At 47.8% G+C, this 20,244-nt stretch overlaps 1 protein-coding gene across 5 annotated transcripts in view; it reads right to left on the reverse strand.

Annotated features, from left to right (window-relative positions):
- DIP2C (disco interacting protein 2 homolog C) overlaps positions 1–20,244 on the reverse strand; it is a 2,321,522-nt gene that overhangs the window by 528,191 nt on the left and 1,773,087 nt on the right. For all 5 annotated transcript variants that reach the window (XM_069647998.1, XM_069647999.1, XM_069647996.1 and 2 more), the window contains one exon: positions 5,010–5,218. In XM_069647998.1, the coding sequence (XP_069504099.1) occupies positions 5,010–5,218 (209 nt within the window). The remainder of the gene's footprint in view (positions 1–5,009; positions 5,219–20,244) is intronic.

The raw sequence follows: 20,244 nt of genomic DNA on the forward strand, positions 1-20,244 counted from the left end.
CAATGGGCGAGAGCACGGGGCGGTCCCCCCAAGTTGAATCCAAGATGGCAGCCAGCCTAGCAGGCTCTGCCACGTGCCTCTCTGCCATTTTGAAGCCTTGCGCCACGTACTTGGCGGGAGGGCGCGAAGGCCCTGAGCCACAAGAGGCCTCAGACATGGGAGGATACAGTTTGGGTCTTGCACCTGAAGCAGAAGTGTTGACTTCAGAGATCACTCAGCCAATTCCCGGCAGGCTGGGTGCCCTTAACACCCGTGCCGGTGGTCATGCTGGATCGTGCCCAGTACCGACTCTTGAAGGTGGCTTCCTGACGCTCCCTTAACCCTTGGGATCAAAGAAAAGGATTAACTTGATCGCCCTTCCGAGGACAGCCCGGTAGGTCCCCTGAGCCCCTCGGCTTGGGTGCTGGCAGCCTTAGAGGCCTCGTGCCGGCCAGAACCTGAATTCGAGGAACCCCTGTCCGTGGGAACCCCGGGAAAGGAGTTACGCGCTGAGGAGCAGTGCTGAACAGAGGGCCTACCTTGTCTTGACAAGAGGTCCTGGAAACAAAGTCATTAAGGTGGGTGGGAGAAGTGTGAAAGAACTCCCTCCACTGTGACAAACGATTCTTCAATGCCCTGTGACCGAGAGCGCTACAAGCCGAACACGCGTCCCAGCAGTGGTTGGTCCCAAAGACAGAGTGCATGGGGGTCCAAGGCCGGGAACTAGCGGTTGTCTGAGGCACATCTCGTGAATCCACCTGCAGCTGACATGCGCTGGGGGAGACGAGGCACTGAAGGAAGGTTAAATAATATTGAAAAACAAAAGCAGGGAGCAAGTGGAAAGTTAAAGTCTCAGCGCTGGCTGCCAGGTCCGACACTGTCTGTGCCGAAAAAGGGACTGAGGTGAGGCACTGGAGGGCAGGGCGTTCCCCACCCCAAAGGCTGTGCTCCAGTGCTATACTAAATTTAAAGGGGAAGCTCAATTTTTCGCTGCCAAATGTTCCAGTACGGTACCCATGTTGGGGAATTCCCACAAGGATGGAGGAAAGGGGACGGGACGTACAAGTATAAAAGTTTATGACCAAAGCTATGTCACCTTTGTGTCCAAGCCTTACTTGTGCACCCTTACAGAAGTACATATAGGAACAAACTACTTACATTTGGTAATGGTCTTTCTGAAGGATCAGTATTACTCCCACAGAACCCTCTTCTTAAAAATACTCTCCAGGCTTAAGCACTCAGGCGACCAGGCTGGAGGCCAGTATTCTCCACAATAGGGGCCATGACCGAAAGGCACAGCTGTGGGGGTGTTGGCCTGGATGGAGCAGTGAGCCCTTAATTCACTACCAGCACTAAAGGCTTTGGCGACTGGTCAGAGCTCCTCCCACCGCTCCAGGGTAGAGGAGCTGAGGGATACAGTACATCCGTTAGTATAGGTGACAACTAACTAACTAAGTCTTGTCTCTCGTATGCCACATCTTAGAGAATGAAGAAGAGAGAGTGATGCTTTGAGGAGTCACTATGAGAATGAGATTTCCTATAATGCTGTTGCTTCTGGTCTTGCTTCATGCTCTCCTTCCGTGAGTGTGACACTTCAGGTTCCTTGCATTCTCAACTGAACCAAGGATTTTGGGGGGTACATTCCACCATAGGGGAGAGCGCGGAAGAGCTTCACAGCACATTCTCTCAAGTCCTTTAGTTGCATTGATTGGCAGAATCCACTTTCTTCAGTGTTGTGGACTGGACCAAGCATCAAAGGCAGTGCTTGGTGGGTCAGACACTGGCATGGATCTCCCGCAGTCTTAAAGGGCTTAATATCCAAGGCCTTTGGTGGAGACATGATGTAGGCCAAATAAATTGCCAGAGGCAGTGGCTTATTCCAGAAACACTGTGCTGAGCATGTGGGGAAAACAGACTACAGCAATGGTGTGTGTTATAATTGATTTCTATACTCTGCTCTGATGAACAGATGTTTAGGGGGCCAACCTTGTTAATGAAACAGGAAATACTTCTGTGAAGTTAGCCAGGACAATTCAAGGTAGCTTAGAGAGCAGCCAAAGCTAAGTGTCAGCAGTAGTGGGGATGATCTGAGGTCTTAGATGAGCACACACAGTAGTACAAGAATTACCCTTAGTAGTATATCAAAAATACATAATGTATAACAATAAAGTGAATAATGGAAAACACAGTAATATCGCTACTTAAACACACACTATGTAAAATATATGTACAGACGCTTATCGGTCAATGCAGTAAAATGTGGTTTCCCACCAAAATCTGTCGGGGGGTGGAGGGGAACAAACACTTTAATACATTGGCCAACTCCAGAGGTGGATAAGCCTAACTTATTAGGTCCAGCCGGACGAAGATTGGAGCCTTGTGCTCAGTGTCAAGTTTGTGCGTAAAAGCGCTTGTTGATGCGTAAAGCTACAAAGTACAATATTCAATGGGAACGAAAAGTTAGAGGGAGGATTCTGGAGTGTGGAAATTCGATTCCGAGAGTCGGAGTAGAGTCTGCTCCGGAGAACAAATCTGTCAGCAACTTTTGGACAGCTTTAGAAAGCAGACGCCACCCAAGGCAAGGACCAAAAGGGATCCTTTGTGCGTAAAAACGAGTTGGATGAACTAGGGGCCACCGATAAGTGGTATGATTACTCACCGTCCTTAGCTCACTCCAGGTCCAAACTTGGCAGGCTTGGAAGATGGTCACCTGGAGTACGAAATCCCCTCCTTGGTTAAGCTTCAAAGTGCACAGGCGCTACACAGGTGCAGATGCAAGTTCGGTTTACAATTGGAGCTGGATCTCTCGTCACAAATACATGACAAAGAAAGCAATGGTGCAGCTGGTCTCACAACACTTGAAGAAAGGTGGGAAAGTCACTGTCTCACTGTGATGCAGGGGCACTCAAATCTCATGGTCTGACGCAAGCTCCTCTCTCGCGGCCCAAAGCAGCAGGGTCAACTAAATTTGGCAAGAAGATGCTTTGCAGTACGAACTAGGAGCTCAAGACAATTCTCGATAAAGCAACGCTGCAACGCAGGTGCCAAGGTTCAAGCTGGTCAGTCCACTGGAGGGCCCAGGGACACTTCCGAGAAGGCTTGCTTGCAGGGCAACAAGGAGGCATTGAGAGTTATTGGTCCCAACACTCCAAGGGGTTGAATCACACTTTGCAGGCCTTTGAGAGATCGAGCGCAAAGCAGGGCCTCTACCGGGACAACGGCAGGCTTCTCTGCTCGGTTCCAGACAGTCCTTGAATCTGCTTCGCTTCACTGTATACTTGGCTCTGTGTATAGGTCGATTCGGACCTATTGGTGATCTGCGGGTCTGCACTCAGGCCCCCTCCTCATATCCCAAAGTCCAGTGAGTGCTCGCAACCAGCTGGCCAATGAGGGGACCTGCCCCACTCATGCACGCCAGCAGTGGTCCAATCAGGGAACACTGAGGCTCTCGTGCACACCAGACATCGTGGCAACAGTAGTGTGGATTGGGACCAGACAGTCCCAGCCCAATTCCTGGGTACCTACAGACGTGACATGCATTAGCATGAGAAAAAGCACCGGCTTTCGCAAGTCAATACATGCCAAAATAAGGACTCCCCACGGCCACAAAGACCAGGAGGAAGGCCAACGGACAAAATGGCCAAAGGAGAAGACAAAAGAACTTGTGGCACGGCCAGGACGAAAACTAGCCACAGTCATGAGCCAAACACGGTAAGCACAGTATGGCTTCATAAAGAAATGTAAAAACACATTCAAAAGCTTCTGCTGCCACCAGTCTACTCCTAGGCACATTGTCCAGTTACCAAAAAATCCTTAAGGGATGACTAGAGACCAGAAACGCAAGGACCTCTTGTGTGTGGTACAGTATTGTATTTTGCGCATTGAAATACAGTTGCCAAAAGTGGAAACAAAGTCACAAGACTAAGAGAAACAATGTTTCTCAGTAGTGGCTGTCTGAAGGGCAAGTCGGTTTCCCCATAATGATGAGCGAAAGACCGGTGGAGTGCATCTGAAGGCTGTGCTCCACTAGCAGAAAGTCAGGACAGGAGTCAAACAAAAACAAAAAGTTGAAGGGGTCCACAAATATTGAGGTAAAATAGCAGTTAGTAAAATGTTACCCAACAGGGAGCAGCGGCCTCTGCATAGTAGCCAGTTACGTCACATCCATTGTCATGGGTGGCTGGCAATGCTGAGCAAAGTCCCAGCACTCACTGGAAAGTTTTCCAAAGTCCGACTGACACCAGGAGAATATTTCTTGGATGGGGACTCCATGGGAGCAAGGACTCCAGTGGAATTATTTTTTAGAAGTAAATATATTCTAGAAGTGAATAAAGGGTATTCATCAACCGTCAAATAACATAAATTAAGCCTACAAAGTCTGCAGGAACTGCAGTGTGATATTATTGACTTTTATTTAAAAAAAAAAAAAACATCTTTATTGAGCTTTCAAACAGAAGAAATATAAAAACAAACCAAACTGTGGAGATGCATATCCAACCCAACCTCCACAGTAGAGTGATTGTCCCCCCTCCGACTGTCCCCCGTGCTGTTTTCCTCAGTTTCAAGTCCCCCACAAAGTGCCACCCGCTCCTACTGTCCGCTGCACCCTACCCCTGCCTGCCACTGGCCCCCCCTAACATCCGGCCTCAGTTAGCCTCCTGCCATTTCCCCCAGATTTGATTGTGTTTCTGGGGTGAGCCCCTGTCTCTGAACTCCTGCAGTTCCAAGTCGCAAGAGTGGTCCATTACCCTCTTGCCATGAGGAGATCCCTGGTGCTGCCAAGCTCCTCCCTCCCACCTTGCTGCTATGTCACGCTTGGCCACCCTTGCATTGTGATTTTAAAGTAACGTCAACATACTGGCCATATAGTGCCCATGTTAATGATTTGGCCAGCAGATACCTTTTCTCCACCTTAAATCCTTTAAATTGTACATCTATTGTACAACCTTGTGTAACAATGCAAACACATTTAACCTCTAAAACTGAAATACATTTGATGCATTTAAGAACAATAATAAAACTGCACAAACCTTCCTCTGTAGACAAATTTCATGGGTTCCACCGCCAACGCTGTTGCTACGATATCATCAGCATTGTGTCTTCTTCCACTGACCACCATTAGGCCGTCCATTTTACCTACAACAAACACGAGCCCACCGGGTCCAATAAATCCTAGTAGCCCAGTCCTTATGAATGGGTATTCGCTTATTGGGGCACCTGAGCTAGTCATGGGAAATACCTGTAAAACAAATATTTGTTTTTTTTAGAAAGAAACTTTGAAGCACACAATTTGAGTTGGACTTGCAGGTAATACCAATTGCAAAAGAAACTAACTGTTTAATAGATTGATGTACATTGTACATGTTTTACTTTCATAAAATGCATCTAAGGCGATAAACGCTATGTCAAGGCTTAGCCATCTCGTAGGCTTATAAAAGCTAGCATCAGAATAGGTAAGTGTTGTTAAAATGACAAAAATGTAACCAACCAGATGTGAGAGATGGAACAGGCGTAATACACTTGACCTAAGCTTCAACAACACCTAAACCCAACTGGTCAAAGACATCAGTGAACCGAAGGCTCACTAAGTTACACCTGTACATCTTTTAGGTATCTTGGCCAAACCGAAATATGGATGCTGGTCCTTAGTGAGTGTCAAGGTTTGCAGGTTATTCAATCACAGTGTGGCCAAGTAAAGGTATTGTTTATGGTTTGCAGCCGTTGATGCAAAGCCAAGGTCTCTGAATTGCCTGTTTAGGGGCTGAACAACCCCTTCTCTGTCAGCGGTCAAGGTTTTCATGATATTAATTTTTTGCTGGTTTCTCTTGTATGCCTCCCCAAAAATGATAAGTTACTCACCATAGTGACTAACGTACTCCTAGTCCATAGTCCCCTTTCCTCCATACTGTATGGGCGTCCTTCGCTAGGGACGGGAGACAGAACCTTTTTCACCAGAAAGACTTTGTCCCCTTTAAATTTAGTAGAGGGGCGCAGCCCTGGGAGCATGCGCTCCCCTGACTCTGCCCACTGGCACCACTCCTCAGTCCCCTTTGACGCATTGACAATATTACCATTGACTAATGACACCAGTTTTATTAAGGGGGAGGATAGTGGAACGAATGGAGGAAAGGGGATTATGTACTAGGAGTATGTTAGTCTCTACGGTGACCACCTTATAATTACTCCTATGTCCCATCCCCTTTCCTCCATAATGTATGGGTGATTACAACTGAATGTAGCCCCAGGGTGGAGAGGTGACCCTCATAAGAAAACAAGTTCCTTAATACTGCCTGACCAAATGCCACATCCGACCTGGAGCTGGCATCCAAGCAGTAGTGCTTGCTGAAGGCTAAAGTCGTAGCCCATGTAGCCGCGTTGCTGATGACCTGCCACGAACGGGCCTCTTGGAAAGCCACCGCTGTGGTTTTGGCTCGGATAGCGTGGGTAAGCATATTTGCCAGGAGTGTTATTTGCTGCCCTTCATAAGCCTCTTTGATGGCCATAACCATCCGTCTTGCTATGGAGGCCTTGGAAGCTTGATAGCCTGGCCTTGACCCACCGAAGGTGATAAAGAGAACCTCTGATTTGCGGAAGCTCTTGGTTCTGTCTAGGTAAAACTTTAGAGCATGCCTGACATCTAGACAGTGCAGTACCATCTGAGCCTCGTCCTTAGGGTCCGCAAAGAAAGTAGCTAGCACTATCTCCTCGTTCAGGTGAAACGGGGAGACTAGCTTAGGTAAGAATGCGGGCAGAGTTCTAAGCACCACCACCTTGTCATTATAAAAAGTAGTAAAGGGTTCTGAAGCCACCAGTGCCTGTATTTCACTGACCCTGCGTGCAGACGTAAGACCCACCAAGAGGGCTGTCTTAATGGTGACAAGACCGATGTCCGCGGACTCCATTGGCTCAAATGGTTTTATGTGCCAAAGCACCCAAGACTACAATGAGGTCCCACACATGGTGTGGCTTCTTGATAGGTGGGTAGAGCCTGGTGAGGTCCGGCAAATGTCTTTTAACTATCGGGTTGGAGGATGAAAAGACCTCCTCCTACGAGTTCAGATAGGCTCCGATGGCCACCAGATAGGTGCAGCATATGTCTACTTGCACCCCAGAGTGTGCAAGGTGTGCTGGGAAGGATAGCACGTCGTCAAACGTGCAAGACAGCGGATCAACTTCCTTTGATTCTGCCTAGTGACAAAACCTAGTCCACTTACTCTTGTACTGGCTCCTTGTAGCATTGTTCCTAGTGCCCTGTATGATGTCTAGGCTAGCCTGCAACAGACACAGATGCTTTAATGTGACCTGCTCAGGAACCACGCTGCGAGGGCTAACCTCTAGGGCGGGCAGGAGGATGACCTTGCCTCCCTGCTGAGATAGATGAGCTGGGTCCAGCGGAAGGTGCATCGCGGGCTGATCCGACAGGTGGAGCAGCTCCGAGAACCATGGCCTCACCAGCCACCAAGGAGTGATCAGAATGATACGTAGGTGCCGGGACTCCCTTATCTGCAGATTACCCTGTGTACCCCGGGAGTGAGAGGGAAGACATATGCGTTCATGTTGTTCCACTGTATCTGAAACGCATCGCCCAGAGAGCCCCAGCCCTGTCCCTGCCAGGACGCAAACTAAGGGCACCTCCTGTTGAAGCAAGTGGCAAAGAGATCCACCTGAGGATGACCCCATCTGTTGAAGATCCCATGAAGGGCCTGCTCATTCAATTGCCATTCGCAATTGTCTGCACCCAGCCTGCTGAGCCCGTCCGCCTCCAGGTTGGACTCCCCCGGGAGGTGGATTGCTGCCAAGTGTATGTTGTTTACCAGTGCCCACTCCCAAATGCTGACTGCTAGAGCGCAGAGGGGAGGAGACCTAGTGTCACCCTGCTTGTTTATGTAATACATGCTGGTGGAGCTGTCCGTTTGAATTAGGATCGACTTGCCACTGACCATCGGGAGGAAGGCTTTGAGAGCGAGACAGATGGCCATCAACTCGAGCCAGTTGATGCGAGCTTCCTGCACCTGGCACCAGACACTATGGCTGTCCAGGGTGGCTCCCCAACACTCTAGGGATGAGTCTGTGGTGATGATAACCTGTGGTTCTGGTTGCCGGAAGGGCCTGCCTAGCCACAAGTTGTAGTACGTGCTCCACCAGACTATGCCTTGGTGGAGCTGAAGTGGGATGCTGACCAGTTCCACCTGGGAACCCCTCTCCTGACTCCAGGAGGCTGTGAAGTGCAGCTGCAAGCGTCTCATCTTGAGGCTCGTGTGTGACACTGCTAGGAGACATGCTGCCATGATGCCCAGGAGGTGTTTGTACCACCATGCTGAGGTCACTGTCCTGCTGAGGAAATGCCCCATGGCTCTCTTGATGGCTGTGATCCTGTCCTCTGAGGGAAAAACTCTCTCTCTCTCTCTCTCTCTCTCTCTCTCTCTCTCTCTCTCTCTCTCTCTGAGCTCGTATCCCAGATGAGGACCAGGAATGTTAGATTCTGTGTAGGCTCTAGCTGCGACTTCTTGAAATGGATGGAAAATACCAACTCGTGCAGTGTATTTATGAGGAAGGAGGTGGTGTGTTGGACTGCCTCTGGAGATCCTGCCCTGACAAGCAGTCTTCTAGGTATGGTTAGATGTGGTGACTCTGGGCCCTGAGAAGGGCTGCCACCACATTCATAAGTCTGGTAAAGACCCTGGGGACTGAATTGAGGCCAAAGGGTAGAACCTTTTATTGGAAGTGAAAGCACATGACACTGAACTTCAGAAAGGACTGATGGGGCGGCCAGATCGGGAAGCGTAGGTACGCATCCTTCAGATCCAGGGAGCACATACAGTCTCTCATGGACAATGTCTCAACTATACGCACTGGGGGAACCATCTTAAACTTTTGAAGCTGGAGGGAAAGGTTCAAGGTGGAAAGGTCCAACACAACTCTCAGGCCCGCCTGGTTCTCCTTGTGCATAGCATAAATTTGTGAATAAAAGCCCAGACCTCGCTGGGACTTCTTCCACTGCCAGACTCTCTACGAGCAATCGAATTTCCGCCAACAGAGTTGCTGTCCCAATCTGTGTGAGAGGAGGGGAGGAGAGAGGGGAAGAAGGGATCGGTAGACGGTAGCCCGTGGACATTACTGAGTAGATCCAGGGGTCTGCGAACCTTGTGCGCCAGCACTGCGAGTGAAGGGCAAGCCTGCCCCCACCGGAGACACTTGAACACGAATGAGTGGGTCATTCCTTTTTTCCATCAGAGGCAGGGGCTGAGGAGGAGGACTGAAAAAAGCCCTTATTCCCCACCTTGTGCTGTTTGCAGCGTTGTTGGCTTGGAGAGCGGTCGGGCTGTCTGGACCTTTGTTTGTGGAAGCCTCGGAACCCGCCGAAGACACGACCCTTGTCGGAGCACTCGTGCGCAGGTCTTAGGCGTGGACTTTGTGAGGATAGATGAGGATTTTGCAGTCTGGGAACTGTTCTTATAAAGTGCCTTATCGGTGGTGGAATGAAAAAGGTCACCACCCTCGAATGGAAGGTCCAATATGCGCTCCTGAACGTCCGGGTTGAACTTGGTAGACCGTAGCCAGACTGTTCTTCTCATGTTCGTAGTGATGCAGATGGCACGGCCTGAGGTGTCAATGTGGGCCACGCAGGACTCCATTATGTCCTGTGCAACGATTTTTGCGTCTGCCAGCCGTGCCAGACTCTGTACCGGAGCTTTTGGAAGGAAGTCGGCTATTTCCAGCCAAAGCCTTTGGTTGACAGCAGCGAGCATAGCGTCCGCATTGGATTGACGAAGGTGCAACTAAGCGTTGGAATAGACCTTCTTTCCATACGCTTCCAAGATCTTCTCCTCCTTACCCAGGAGTGCCGAGGTAGCCAAGAAGGATAGTGGCTTGATGCAGATTGAGGCTGCAGCGATCACAGAGGAGTGTGGCTGAGGGTGTGCCGAAAGCAAGAGTGGATCACCCTCCATTTGTCTGTAATTTCCGTCGAGGCGCCTGTTGGTAGGCTGCACCGAATGGGGTTTAAACCATCCTTTTTTGGCCAGAGCCACAACGTCCTTCTGCATTGGAATCCCCGTTCTAGCCACAGGGCGTAGAGTGAGGACCTCCGCAAGGACCCCCGCCTCTGGTTGTTCCGTTCAACCTCAGGCTGTGAGAGCCCCAGGTATTCGGCTAGACCTGCAAGCCGTTCTCGAAATGCCTTGGCCGAGGAAGGCGTGTCTGAGTCCTCCTCCTCATCATCATCATCACTGTCCACCAAAGTGTCCTGTTGGTCCGGTGCAGCTGGAGGAGTACTGGGAGCTGAGGGCAGAGGTGTACTGACTGGAGCCGGAGGCTGCTGTGGAGGCTGATACGGAACTGCTGGGACTGCAGGACACAGGGGGGGGCGGTATCTCCCGTCCGTAGCAAGGGACGCCCACACAGTATGGAGGAAAGGGGATGGGACGTAGGAGTATGATTAGGAATAGATGACTAACTAAGCCTGCCTTAGGCTGCACAGTGAAGGGCAGAAGGCTAGCACTCAACTGAGCCAAAATTACCTAGAGCTGTCTAGGTTCTATGACAGAAAGAACTTGCAAAAACATTCTTCAAATGCAGACCCACAACTTGACAAAATATGCTCTCCCTTATGACTTTGGGGACAAGTGTCCAAAGACATGTCTGGCACTCAACCCTTGTTAATTCTTGGCACGTACGGTAGAAAGATATATGACAATAATGCAAGCAGCAATGAATATTCCACAAAACTTATTCTGGATACAAGCATGTCTTGTCCTTAATATGGCTTGGCCCTTAAAATGACTCTTGAAAAGAATAACTATGTTGTAAGGAAATGCATCAAGATTATCAGAAATGTGCAGTTCACACTGCCACATTTTACAGCAAAACCCCCGATTCTGAGTAGTGTGTCTTAATAAACTGTAGAAAGAAAACGATCGTGACCTTCTTTAAATTAAGCCAATTTATTTTCTATGGAGAAATGTCTAGATTAGAGAACACCAAAAAAAACAAGCCTTGAAAACTTGTTTCTACCATGTCTTCAGGAGAGCATATAGTAATGTAATCCTATAAACTCAGTCTACATACAAAAAAAACAAAATGACATCTGGTAGAGGCCTAAGCAACCCACTCTTTACCGAATCTCCTCTCACACATAATAACATGAAGTGTTCAGTCAAAGTCAAAACACTGGATGGCCTAGTAAGACAAATTCAATTTTGGTGGGACATCCTGAGATAGGCAGAAGGAGTAATGGGTGAAGACCTTCAATGTGTTATATGAAGCTGCATATTTTATTTAGCATCTGAACAGAGTAATATGACTGACACATCAATGCTTTGGTGCTCGGGTCACCACGATCCTCTGCACAATGCTGCAACAGCATCAGTTCCAGTTTTTTTGTTGTTGTTGTTGCAGAAACCCCACTATGCAGAGGGACAGAGAGCACCAGTCTTTAAATTTGCAAAGATATTTACATTTTAGATTCTTTGCAAATAAAACGCCCCTGCACTGCAAACTCCATTTGCATTACAGAGGTAGTGAAAGATACCGGCTCCATAATGTAAATGGAATTTCAATTAGGGATTTTGGGGTACACTAGTCTGCACTGCCATGATTGAATTTGTTTTTTGTTTGGCAATGATGAATACAAATATGAAAAAACGGAAACAACAATTACAGTTCTGTTTAAGATGTTTGGCTCGATATTCTACAATATAGTATCCTGCATTCCACTGTTGAGAGTTTCTTTTTTAGGTCACACTGTTGGAGATGCCTGCTTAATGCATGTTGCCCTACCGCACTACGCTACGCGAGATGGGTTCTATGTCAAGACCGGAGGCGAGCATTATTCTTCAACTTCTTATTTACTCCGGTCTCGAGCAGTTTCATCAAAATCAAACATTTCCAACTTTCCCAAACATTTTTTTCTTTTTAAACTACATTTACCTTAAAACCAAGTCCTTTCTGTAGTCCATATCGACCCTTCCATGTGACCATAGTCCTTCCTGTTCCTTCCTTCCTCCTCTTCATTTCCTGCTCTTCAGCAGATAAGTAACACATCTGCTTAGCTGAGAAGCGCGACATCGCTAATGTACTTTATATGTTTAAATATCTGTCATAACGCGTGCAGCACTAGTTGCAATACAATGTTGAAGCGTTAGGGGTACAATAACTTCATAGCGCGATAATAAAGTAAAGCTAATTAGATGTAAGAATTGAAGCTCGGAGCAGGTGCAGCCCTGTGCCGCATGCTCAGGGACCCGCCGAACTCCAGGTGAAGAGAGAGCCTTGGCCCCCTCTGGCGGTGAGGCACAACAAGGGGAGAGCAGCGGTCACCACCCTTGAGGGGGCAGAGTCGGAACGCTTGACGCCGGCCAAGGAGCACAAGCGCTCACTGCAAGAAAGAGCAAAGCTACTGGTGGAAGTGAAGGAATGTTACAGCCTCCACCCTCGGAAGGGAGGAGCCACGCCCCCATGAGCAGCGAATTATGAGTTTTCGAACATGAGACTCTAGTGTGTAACAGGCATCCTCAGTGAATATTGAAAATAAAGCGAATCCGAACACGCCGGACCCTGTGCTGAAACTCCTGCAAGGCAGGGAGAGGTTGCGTATTTCAAAACAAGGCGAAATAAGCCTGACAGACACGCGGCCATACCACACACCAAAAAGCAGCAAGAACTGCCTTACAAAGCTTGCAGAACGAGCACGGAGCTCACATACATAGATCCAAACAGGTGCATGCCACAGAGTAAGCCCACAGCAGAGTAGTGGACGTGCCACAAGCCCTGAGCACAGGTAAATAAGGCACAAGCACTCACAGAAGAATGTCAGAATGAGAGTGCAGTGAGGAGGAGCAGGCAGAGGACCTGACCCACTGCTTCAGGGAGGTGCTAGGTAACTCGCTGGTGGAGGCAGCGGCACAAGGGGTGAGAATCCTACAAGAAAGGCTGGCTACAATTGAGACCTTCCTAAGCCTGAAGCACAAGAGCACAGAGAAACAAGAAAGCACGTCCACAAAGGCGGTTGCCAGTGATAGGGTCGAAAACAAAAGGATCGAATGCCTTTTGATCGACAGTCAAAGGATTGAAAAAAAGGGTTGATTTTTTTTTTTTAGTTTTTATTCTTTTTTTTTTATGGGGGGGGGGGTTCCCCCACCCAACCCCCGTTTTCTTTATTAAATACATTTTTTTACCAACCCAAACAAAAATATATATATATAAATAAAAAATTCAACCCTTTTTTTTTCGATCCTTTTGCATTCGAGCAAAAGGTCATTCGATCCTTTTTTTTCGATCGTTTGACTGGGTGTCCAAAGGGTCCCACAGGGGTGTACTGAGACCCGGAAGAGAAACCTCTTCTTGCCCCCCCCCCCCCCGCCCCTGAATCAACCTTACGGATTGCGGGGCAGACAAAGAGGCCCCAGAGGCTAACAATGCCTTCTAGAGGTTAAGAGACGCATCCATGTGCAAATTGGTGGTGCCAAGCCTCCCGACCCAGGGGAAGACAATATGGGAAACGAGGGGCTAGACTCAGAAGAAGAGTCTCCAGAGACCCTGCACTCCTCTCAAGAAGAGGAGAGAACAGAAGAAACACATCTTCCCCAAAGAGAAAAACTGAGAAAGGAGAACAACATAAAATGAAGAACTATTGGACATGTTCGAACCAGAGAATATTAGAAACCCCAAGTCTTCTGACTGGCAACCCTCGCCACGAGTGGCTAAATATATGACTCAGAGGCTGCGCAAGGCATTAGAGAAAGAGGCAAGGCAGCGCATGAGGGCCGAATGCCCGAGTTGCCAGGAAAGGTGGCAGAGGCGCCGGAGCTAAATCCCAAAATGCTAGCATTCGTCTCTAAGCTATCCAGAGACCCCTGGAATGGAATAGACAGGTCCTGGCGAAGCTGTCAGGAGAAAGTCCTTGATCTCACAGGGCCCCTCGCCAAAATCATGGATCTGGCAGAGCGAGCACGAGACACGGGAGAAGATGTCAACCCAGACATATTAGCGAACTGGGCACAAAGAGCGGTATACCACTTGGGCAACGCAAACTGCCATCTCCTCAGAAGAAGGGGGGACTCCTCCTAAAGATCGATTACAAGCTAGGAGATCTAGCTTCGTACGAAGCGGGCGAAGCAGCCCAGGGGCTCCTATTTGGCGAAAAGTTTGGAAAAGAGATGTGGAGATATGTAGGAACATACACCTCACTGAAAACCCAAGCATCCATTAGGAGGATATTTCTGAGCAGGGTTTTCACCGGGACCCGCCGCTACCGAGGTCGAGAGGCCAGTCATTACCAAGGCACGAGAAGGCCTCAGACTAACAAGGCCCACTACTGGGACAACAAGCAACAAGATGCCTTCTTCCCCGCGAGAAGCTGCTTCCCGAGGGGACGTCTGGGTAGAGGACCGTAAAGAGGACAGAACTTCCTCACAGGTGAAACCTACAGGATACCCTCCAGTAGGGGGAAGGACGCAGTGATTTTGGCAGAACTGGCGCATTCTTTCCAGCGATGCCTGGGTGCTGCAGACAAAGGGCTGCAGCTAGAGTTCATAAAAGAGCCTCTCCAAAGCCGGATCCCTCCGACGATACACTTGGCCCAAGCGAAGAGAGTGAGCCTACACGGCGAACTACAAAGCCTAGCTCAGAAAAGAGCTATTGAGCCCTGCACCGCGACACCAAGATTCGTCAGCAATATATTCCTGGTGCACAGTAAAGAGAAAATAAGGCCTGTGATAAACTTAAAAGAGTTGAACAGCTGGATAGTATATCATCACTTCAAGATGAAAGGGATCCACCAGCTGTGAGACAGACTGAGGCAGGGAAACTGGCTCACAAGGATAGCCCTAAAGGACGCATATATCACAATACCAGTCCAAGAGCCTTACTGACCCTTACTAGCGTTCGCAATGGACGAACGATATTGGCAATTCATAACAATGGGCCTCATTCCGAGGTGGGCGCAAAGGGATACCGGGCACCGTTAAGGACATTGGTGCCGGTAATCCCTTTGCGTCCTATTCCAAGGTCCCTTTGCGGGAGCCGCTAAGGGACCAGAGAACTAATACTTCCCCATTCCCATTGAGCGCTGTGGGGGCTCAAATGGGAATGGGAAATGGATTTTTCAATGGAGACTTACTGGTCCCTCCAGGGTCGGAATGGACCAGTAAGTCCCCATTGAACCAGGTCGGACCCGGACCCAGTATGGGAGGTAGTCATGGCACAAATAGCGCCATGACTACCTCCATACTCAGAATGAGGCCCAATGCCTTTTGGTCTAGCACCAGCACCATGGCTTTTACGAAACTCATGAGGCTGATAGCAGCAGCGATCAGGGAGAAAGGTATCCATATGATTATCTACCTAGGTTCCATCCTGCTGCTAGCGAACAGCAGAGAGATGCTACGGTGCCAGATGACATGCTTCCTCCGCTTCGTCCTAGACACCGGAACAGCAACGCTGAAACTACCAGCCAGGAAAGTAAGAGACATCCAGAGAGAGATCAGGAACTGCCTGAGCAAGAGTGTACTGTCGCTGAGGACATTAGCGAAAGTAGCGGATCTACTAGCAGCATCAATCCAGGCGATATTCCCAGGGCCCCGCCATTATCAGGCCCTACAAAGACTAAAAATAAAACACCCACAACAGGGATTAAGATACCATCAGTCAGTGCCCCTGGATCCCAAATCCAGAAGAGAACTGGAGTGGTGGCTTCAGAATATGGACGCCTGGAATGGGAAGGCCATATTCAGAGACCGACCGGACTTGATAATAGAGTCAGATGCCAGCAGAGCGGGTTGGCGAGACCGCTGCAGGGAACTGGAAACAGGGGGAAGATGGAGCTTGGAGGAGCTCTGCCTACACATAAACTGCCTAGAACTGTTAGCAGGATCCTTCGCGATCAGAGCTCTCATGACGGACAAAGTAAACTCATGCATTCTGCTGAAGATGGACAACATCTCAGCGGTCAGATACATCAACCACTTAGGTGGAACGAAATCCAAACTCCTAGCAGAGCTAGCCAAGGACTTCTGGCATTATTGCCTCGAATCAGAGACCTCAGTGATAGCGGAATACCTTCCAGGAGCGCTCAATGTAGTAGCGGACTGGAACTCCAGGCATTTATCAGATTCCAGCGACTGGAAGCTAGATGAAGGAGTGTTTCAGCAGATAGAGCAGCTTTGGGGTCCTTTCCACACAGACCTCTTTGTATCCAGGCTGAACACACAGAAAAGCAGATACTGGACGCCTTCCTCCAAGATTGGAGAGGTAACCTGCATTACGCCTTTCCCCCATTCATAATGATGAGCAGAGTATTGGCAAAAGCTCGCACAGTAGAAGCGGGTCTGATCATAGTGGCTCTGATATGGAAGTCACAGGTAAGGTTCCCGACATTGATGGAGCTACTGGCAGACCACCCGAGAGTCCTCCCGACAGGAGACATATGCTCACGAACCCAGCTGGGTCATTTCATCCCCTGAGAGTGAAAGGGACTCTCCCACTGATGGCGTGCAGGACAGCCGGAGACGCTGAGCCCTCCCGGCCATTTCAGCGCAAGCTGCAAGACTCATCGCAGAATCATGGGCCCCGTCCAAACGACGGAGCTACGATGCAGCTTGGAATAGATGGTCACGATGGTGTATAAGGAGACACTTTCTTCCCGTGTCTGCCCCTTTAGTAGCAATCTCAAACTTTCTCGCAGAACTGCTGGAAGATGGGAAAGCATATAGGACAATATAGGACATATCGACAGGACACTCCCCCATAGAGGGTATCCCAGTGCGGGAGAACGCAGCAGTTGTGAGGTTCATTAAGGGAGTTTGATTTAGAAAACCCCCAGAGCTGAAGTACACCGACTTATAGGATGTGACAGTAGTACTGAAAATGCTCTACCACAAACAGATATCTGTCCCTGAAGCAATTATCAGGGAATCTGGCTATGTTATTATGTTTGGTATCATGCAGGAGAGTAGCAGACGTTAAAGCACTAGACGTGAACCGGAAGGTATATGGACCGGAAGCGTTCACCTTAACATTACTAGGGCCAACAATGACTTGCTCCCCCTAAATATCTTATCCATATCTGCAAGACCACCCCAAATGGTGCATTCCAGCATGCACAAGAGAATATGAGAGTAGGACAGGAGAAATGTGGGTGGTAGTAACAACGCAATTGCTAACAGCACGCAGGAAACCGCATAAAGCAGTCACAACAGCTACCATAGCCAGATGGGTGCGTAAAGTGATGCAGTTAGCATGAGTAGACCTGTCTAAGTTTGGGGTGCATTCTGTCCTTAAGAGGAGCAATGGCCTCAAAAGCGCTAGCGCAAGGAGAAAACCTGCAAGATATTCTGCAAGCAGCAGACTGGGCAAATGATAGCACATTTAGAACATTTTACTTTAAGCCTGTACAATCAGTTGCAGCGACAGTAATGAGAAGCTTTGAAAAAGCATAATGCTCGCCTCCGGGCTTGACATAGAATGAAGATTACCCCTGCTAATAGCGCCAGGAATCTTGATTCTATTAAAGACAAAGAAGCGAGCATTACTTTCCCGCCCAGGATACACAGGAGAGTTGAGATGTTCATACTGTGTACTAACCATTGGCTCCAATGAGAAATAGGGCAGTGTATCCGCCTCCCAAATTTACTTTTTGTGTCTTGATAAGAGAGGACCAGAAGAGAAATTGAGCCACGTAGCTAGGGCACAGAGTAAAGGAGATAGGCCAGATCAGCCAGACGCAAGCGGAGAAAAATGCAGAGCAACCAGTCAGATGAACCAAGACTCCGTAGTTGGAAGTTAAGTTAAGCAGTTGGAGTGCAGTTCAGAGCATTCAAAGAAGAGGAGCAAGGAAGGAACAGGAAGGACTATGGTCACATGGAAGGGTCGATATGAACTACAGAAAGGACTTGGGTTTAAGGGAAATGTAGTTTAAAAAGAAAGAAAAATGATTTTTTGAAATTTGGAAATGTTGATTTTGTTGAAACTGCTGGGGACAGGAATAAATAAGAAGTTGAAGCATAATGCTCGCCTCCTTGTCTTTAATAGAATCAAGACTACCTGTGCTATTAGCAGGGGTAATCTTCATCATCCATGCCTAGCGAAGTGCAGAGGGAATCTCCCCTATTAGTGAGTGAATAGAAATGCATTCTGGCAAGTAGACCAAAGCTCTAGGGCAAGCAAGGGAGGCTTGCAGTGGAAAGGAGGGGTTCAGAATTCTCAGGAGGGTGATTAATCATGGGGGGTACCAATGACTCATCTTTCAGTAGATAAAGAACCAGCTCTAAAAAGAATTGAGGAATGGTGTTTTCTGTTGGCAGCTAACTTGGCACAAACATAATGGAAACAAAACACCTAGAGCCCGGTGCAAGCACAGTTTAAAACAATTATGAAATAACTGAGAAAACCCCAACTGAAATTAGGGGTTCACACCAATCATATAGCATTTTATGTATGCTCTTGGTAACTTATCATGCAGGGGTTATACAGTTTCCTGCTGATCAGAATCGTGAAGGGGCTTCATTGTGCAATTTGTTGGCATAGCTGAGAATGCCCTGAAAAAAGCAAGAGGGCACAGAGGTGTTGTGAGTCTGCATGTTGGCGTTGTAAAAACTGATTAATTGGCACAGACCTGACACAATCTATGTTGTTTGTTTGTGTGTATATATCATGGTGCGTGTATGTATGTATGTAGGGACCAAAACATTTGGGGTACATACCAAGGGATAATTACACCACATGCTAATAGCAACCTACCTTTCAAATGTAAGTATGCTACCTTTGTGAGCGATAAATGCTGAAACTCAAAGGTTAAGCTACCTTCATTTGTCAGCATTATGGTGTGATATGTTCTTAATACATGCAATACTTGTTGGTGCATCAGTATCCCTTACAATCATGATGTCTCCCCCTTCCAACTTCCTATACCTCCCAAAGTTTTTTTTAATGCTGCATAACACTATTCTTAGCTAATATTTTGAAATTCTATTTAAAAGGCACATATGCAAAAGAACATTTTTATTCCCTAGTAGCCTTTTGTATGCTCACCTCTGCACGTGCCCATCTGCCTTCTGAGGTAGTTTTGTTTGGAACAAACTACTGTCCACGTATGCATGTAAAAGGGTGTGTTTAAGTGCAAGCACATATTTTACATGCGTTTGTATGTCAGAAAGAGTATGTGAAGACGAGCAATCATTTATCTTTCGCTCAACTTGACGTTCAGGATTGCTGGCTTCTGCTGAATGCAACCATAATGTATTTATGGTGTCATGTGATTAGGAATGTGTACAGTGTGCATCGGAAATCTACATTAACGTGAGTGGTGTTGGAAACTCTGCTTTGATCATAAGCACATGCTAAGTGGTTTGCAGAAAAAAAATATGTCCCATATAGGATCCAAACAGTGCAGCAGCCAAGATTAACATAGGTTTGAGAAAAGACAGTCACGGCTCTGCTACTCAACAAGCACTTTACTTGATGCCACTGAAAGCCAATGCGTGTTTAAGCAAAGGAGGCCACCAGGTGACCAAATCAAAAGGCACTCAGTGTTTCTGCCACAGAAGTCGAATGACTGATTCAAACAGGGTTCACCAGGCTCTCTGCAGTAGTTAAATCACTAAAACAGCTGTAGTTACCGCCTTCTGAAGAAATCGTGCCTCTTTACCTCTGAGTGCAACAACTTCAACCACATTTCGAATTTTGCTTTACCTGCAAAATGATTAGACCAAGCATTGATCTAACAGTTACAACCGTACATTTAAAAAACAAACCAACTTAAGCCCATCCAAGCTGCGCCCAAACCTGGGAGACGTGCCGCGTCGGTGGATATAGCTGCTAAAATAATTTCAGGCTCTCTGCTTCTGGACCTGTTTGTGGCATTCGATACAGTCGCAGTAAGATATTAGAGCGCTTGAAGGCTGCAGGTATACGAGGCTCTGTTCTTTAGTGGTTAGAATCTTTTTTAGATGGAAGATCTCATGTCCATATCTCTCCTTTTTCATCAGAACAGTTCCCGGTGAAGTCTGTGCCTTCACCCATTCTTTATTCTACATTGGGACTTCTGCTGTTCTAATAAGACGTTTTGATTCTGATATCTTTAATTATTTTGTTGAGGCACATATATTTATTCAGGTCTCCCGCAAATTCACTCTTCTGAACTCATGCAATTTTGCCAACTTCATCAACTTATTATATTATTGGTTGAGCAGTAATATCCTGATATTGAATCCACAAGAAATAGACATTGTAGGATCTGTTTTTACGAAGTTGGGCACCTACTTAAAATGG

Source organism: Ambystoma mexicanum, chromosome 2q (assembly GCF_040938575.1).
Source record: "Ambystoma mexicanum isolate Mex_15411 chromosome 2q, UKY_AmexF1_1, whole genome shotgun sequence".
Lineage (NCBI taxonomy): Eukaryota > Metazoa > Chordata > Amphibia > Caudata > Ambystomatidae > Ambystoma > Ambystoma mexicanum.